We start from the raw sequence: 6,000 nt of genomic DNA on the forward strand, positions 1-6,000 counted from the left end.
ATGCTCATTGGTCAAAAATACACAATTCAGGACTTTTCATGAATCAAGAAGGGCACTTGATAAATATGATGTTATAAGAACCCTTAAAAAGTTTAAATGTGTTAAGATTTATGGATGCAAACAATGTGCTTCTCAATAAAGTCAGTTTAGATGCTAGTCATATTGGAGTTGAGTGTGTTTCAATGAAAAGAGCTAGAATTCACAAAAATTTAAAAATAAATTCTGTAATGATTGAAACCTCCACTAAACTACATAGAATGCTGGTACTGTATTTCCTAAAGTAGAATTAAAACAAAGAAATATAGTTAATCCACAAATATAACAATAATGATATGATGAAAAATAAAAGATTCTATAAATGAAAAAATAAATATAACATATAATTCAAAAATTTAATAAATACATAGCACCTGCTTATAAATGCAAGAAGTACAAACAATAGTCAAGTTGTGGTAATTATTTTTCCATTTTCCTAGTACATGTGGTTGTCCCAGGCTACCTAATTCCTACTAACAGAAGATTTTCATCCATTTTCCCAGCCATTTGTGGATTAATGCTCAGATATAAAGAGCAAACTTTATTATTAAAAGAATTAAAGAAAAATTACCAAGGAAAATGTGACACTAAGATAAAGTGCATAGTCTGCCCACATACTCTACAAGGGATGTGGATGAGAAAACTGTTATGGCATTACTAATTATGTCATACAAGTAAGTCTTACAAGCTTCCACCTCAGTTTTCTCTTCTCTAAAGCGACTATCTTACTGATATGTACTTCATAAAGTAGCTTTGTAAGGGTCAACTATTATGACGCCCTAAGGTATGACGTCTACTTACATACCTTTTTCACAGAAAGGAAGACTGTGGCCTTAATTGTTAGAATGTGTTTTTGAATTACAAATGCAGTCAAATCCAGTAAAAAAAAAAAAAGGCTTTAAAATATGCAAAGAAAATTATCACTTTCCTAATTGAAATTACTCTAAAACAAAACAGAAGTTAAGCTTCTATCTCTCTAGGCAGATGACATGATCTTATATGTATAAAACCATAAAGATGCCACACATTCACAAAAAAACTGTTAGAATTAATAAATTCTGCAAAATAGCAGGACAGAAAATCAACATACAAAAATCAGTTACATTTCCATACACTAACAACAAGTAATCTGAAAAGGAAATAAAGAAAACTATCCCATCTATAATAGCATCAAAAAGAATAAAATATTCAGAATACCTTAACCAATGTGAAAAAAGAATTATACACTGAAAACAACAAAATACCACAGGAAAAAAAATTAAAGAAAACAAAGCAATGTAAAGAAATTCTGTGTTCATTGATTTGAAGACTTAATATTGCTACAATTTCCATACCACTCAACATTACCTACAGATTCTATGCAATCTCTATCAAAATCTCAATGGCTTTTTTTGCAGAAATGAAAGAAAAAAGTCTTAAAATTCATATAGAACCACAAAATCTGAACAACTAAAACAATCTTAAGAAGAACAAATATGGAAGCTTCACACTTCTTGACTTCAAAATGTATTATAAATCTACAGTATTCAAAACAGTGTGATATTGTCATAAGATAGACATACAGACCAATGGATCAGAATAAAGAGTCAAAAATAAGCCCATGCATATACAGTAAAATGATATTCAATAAGGGTGACAAGACTACACAGTGAGGAAAGGACAGTCTCTTCAACAAATGGTGTTGGGGAAACTAGTTATACACATACAAAAAAATGAACTTAGACCTTTATCTGTCACCATACACAAAATCAACACATAACATTTGTATTTAAAAGAAAGATATCCTTGGAAGCTTCTTTATTATAAGGTATTTACTTTATATTCCTCATAAATTCACTGTTATTTGACATATTTAATTAAGAAAGAATTATGAAGATAATATTAGAGTTGATAGTTGGTATAAGTACTAAGTAGTTATAAACAATAAGGGCATTGGGCTACAGAAAAAGTAAATTAAGAGAAAATGCAATTACAGACCAGAAAAGTCACAACCTTGAATATCTATGTGTGAAGGTCAGGCATACTTTCAAGATTAAACTCTAAGGAACAGCTCTATAGGATGCAGAAGCAATAGAACTTTGAGCATAAACTTATATGGAGTAAAAAAGTTGGAGTAAAAAGTAGCCAAATAGCTTTATTGACTCTATTCATCAGCAATTTCTAACAAAACAGCAAGACAGACTCCAAAGAAATATGCAGTTCTATAAAACCCTCTTCTCTATTAAAAGCAAGAAACAACCAAGTGTCACGTTATAAATTCTTACTTTCTTAGGTGATTCTCAGATGAGTCATCCTATTTAGACTTCAGTGTATAATTGTGGGTCTTTACCACAATTCCACTGATGCACTTGGAGTTACTGTTAAACCGACAGCATCAGTGTAGCTGAACTGTATTTTGACAATGGCAAGTGTATGTTTACTAACATCATTAGTACTCCCATTGTGAGGAAATGAAGAACCTTAAATACATAACCATAAATAGGGCTCAGAACTAGCGCCTACGAGAGAGAGAGAGAGAGAGAGAGAGAGAGAGAGATGGAAGGGGTGGGTACAGTGCTGAGAGGGACAGAGAAAGAATAGAAAGAGGGAGAGTTAGAAAAAGAGAGAAAGAGAGTGTGTTGCTTGGTGAACATGAAGGACGGATGATTACTAGAATTAGTGGGATGATCACACTGTAAGGTAAAAAAATATCCAATAGCTATATTGTACACCTGAAACTAATATAACCAATTTAAGATTGAACACCAACTATAGTGAAATAAATACAAAAGTAAAAAATGAAAACAAAAAAAATCAAGCCCAAGTCATTCTCAAAGACCTTGGGAATTAAAAGTTAACATATCTTTTTAAAAAATATATAAACATATCTTTTAGTTCTCCCTTATTCCTTGCATTTTATAAGCTGCAAAACAGAGACTTGTTTTTTATACTGTTTTAGAAACACAAGATATATTCCTCAGTAATGATGATGCCTATATGCTGTGGTTTTTGCCATATTAAACAAAGCAATGTACATATTACTATATTTCAAGTAAGAAAATAGCCCATTTATCTATGCACATGATTAAAGTCTCAAGTAAAAATTATGCTTACTAATTATTTTCCCCTTAATAACTAAAATATTCAAGAGCCATAGGTTGAAAATTAAATTAGTGTCATACATGTGAATCTTTTGATTCCCATTGACTGACTTTTCTACAATTCATTTTGTAAATGCATCTCTAGTGTGCTCTTGAAGTATAATGTACATACATATATATTTAGAGAGACAATCAAAATGTTTTATATGAGAACTGTCCATTTATTTAGTTGCTATTAATCACATAATCTTTTCCATAATTTTCTATTTTGAAATTTAAAAAACATAGTTCATCCAATACTGCCAGAAATTAGCCAAGAATCACCCATGTGTTTTATCATAGTGGTGACATCTGTTTATAAATTCATCTTCCCTGTGAAAATTTAGATTTTAACAAACAAATACTACACATGCATGTGTGTTTTACATAAATACATGGACAAAACAATTTGGAAAATCCATGTTAAGTTAAGGTAAATATGTTTCTTTGAAATAAGGTATTTTACTAGTAGAGGATTTTGAGTGTACAGTAGGTGCATAGAATACACAGCTTTTCCAAATTGGAAGCTGACTCTTTTTTTTCCTTGAACCAATAAAGCACTAGTGTTCCCTTGGAACTTTCTTATTAAGACCTTCCATTAATCTTTTTGATAACTTTATTCAGTAGAAAAAACAATCAGGACCTTCTATTAATCTTTTCCACAACTTTATCCAGTAGAAAAACAATCAGTGGCTCATTAGCAACATGGTTAGAACTAATTTTTTGCAACTAATTTATCAATTCCAATAATAAAATTTTAATTTATATGCCATTAATGATGGTACTTGCAAGAAAAGATCATTCAGGACTCAAATCTGAAGTCAAACTAAAGGACATTCTTTTTATATTACCAAGGAGACCCAGAATTTGACTTTGAAATCATGCAACTATTTAATAACTATCAGACAAACATGCCTTTTACTCTTTTACTCCTTAAATTAAAAGAAATAAAACTTACTATCCCTGTGCTTGAAATTTGATTTCTAGCAATTTGTTTTTAATTATATCAGTGGGTGTTCCAGAGTTCTCTCCTATTTCATTTTCTGATTACTGACTTTGAACTGAATAAGTCACTTGCCAGCATGGAAAGAGACATGTAAACAGTTGAGTAAATGGTGGCTTATTCATCTGGCACAATCACGCTTCTGTGTTTGTATGGTGCAATACCTGGACATCTATACAGCTTTCTTGCCTGTGCAATATCTCCTTTGCTTAAACGGGTCCGCTGACCGATTGCGGGACGTATGCCATTATCATCACGAGAAGGGAGAATAGTGTCCAGAAACATCCCCCTGAAAAAAATCAGAAGCAAGCCACACATAAGTCACCCAATTAAGACACATATACTTCTTACAAGTATTAGGGGTTTTTTCAAACTCAAGTCAATCTACGGGGAAAAACATCAGTGATGTGCTTTAACCCGTGTGTCAAAACACTTTTATTAAAGTAGAAATAAAATGTGTGCTAAATACAGGGTGTTCCCCCAAAAAGGATACACATTTTAATAGCTGATAGCTCAGTTGATGTTTCTTTCTTTTCAGATTTAACCCATTCGAATTAACAAATTATTCAAATTGTGTATACATTTTTTGGAATACCCTGTACGTATGCCTAACATCGAGTCAGTGATGATATTCACATTTTCCTTAGAAATGTATATTACATGATTTTCGAAACCTAGAATTCTATATAGTCCCCCACTACATACACATGGCTTTTGTTTGGATCTCTCAAGCAGATCTAAGAACCCCTTGGATTACCAAATTGTAAAACAAGTCGTATACATTTTTTGGAACACCCTGTATGTATGCCTAACATGGAGTCAGTGATGATATTCACATTTTCCTTAGAAATGTATATTACATGATTTTCGAAACCTAGAATTCTATATAGTCCCCCACTACATACACATGGCTTTTGTTTGGATCTCTCAAGCAGATCTAAGAACCCCTTGGATTACCAAATTGTAAAACAAGTCTTCCTCATGTAGCTATATTTCTTAAAGACAACCTACAATAAATATTTTTGAAGTTACTAAAATTGTAAAAGAGAAATAAAATACACACATATATTCATGTGTGTGTGTAGGTTCATTTCTTAGTTAAACTACTAATTTAATATTAGTATTCTTCTAATTAAATCTTAGATTCTTCTAATCTTAGTATTCTTCCAAGTACTACAGTACATGTTAAAGAACAAGGAAAAACAAAGAGTGTCAAATTTTAGATAGAAGAGTATAAAGCAAAATAGTTCAATGATATACACACATACATACACATACATATAGTATAAAATGTTTCATGTTAAAATTAATAATCAACTAACTAAGTAATGCCTTAATAATGGTAAGGTATGGCTACTGAGTTGTTTGTTCCCAAGGTTGTAACAGAAACTCACTATTTGTCTTAATATGCATAACTAAAAATTCTGACTCCAGATAAATACCCTCAACAAAAAAGACCCAGTGTGCGCTCTCCCCCAGGTGAGCACAATGCACCATTCCCTTCCCCACCCTTCTTCAAGGGACCCCATGAGACTTGCAACCAGGGGAGCAATGGATAGTGGCAGCTCATCCCAGGCTAAACAGTGCACTAAAAATACAGCCTAATTTTGCAATAGAAGCCAACTTTATAGCTCTAAAGAAAGTTCAATGGACTGGGGGACTATTCTAAGTGGTGAGAATAATAGAGTGTGTATTTAAGGACTTTTTTTAAAAAAAGAGAGAAACTATCCTATATAATAAAAGGGTAATATGCAAATTGACCCTAACAGCAGAACCACTGGGAATGACTGGTCACTATGACACACACTGACCACCAGGGGGCAGACACTCAATGCAGGAGCT

At 32.1% G+C, this 6,000-nt stretch overlaps 1 protein-coding gene across 3 annotated transcripts in view; it reads right to left on the minus strand.

Annotated features, from left to right (window-relative positions):
• Positions 1–6,000, minus strand: part of TLL1 (tolloid-like 1) — a 165,571-nt gene that overhangs the window by 63,201 nt on the left and 96,370 nt on the right. For all 3 annotated transcript variants that reach the window (XM_005860504.2, XM_005860503.2, XM_014534979.1), the window contains exon 8: positions 4,323–4,447. In XM_005860504.2, the coding sequence (XP_005860566.1) occupies positions 4,323–4,447 (125 nt within the window). The remainder of the gene's footprint in view (positions 1–4,322; positions 4,448–6,000) is intronic.

Source organism: Myotis brandtii, unplaced genomic scaffold, assembly GCF_000412655.1.
Source record: "Myotis brandtii unplaced genomic scaffold, ASM41265v1 scaffold136, whole genome shotgun sequence".
NCBI lineage: Eukaryota > Metazoa > Chordata > Mammalia > Chiroptera > Vespertilionidae > Myotis > Myotis brandtii.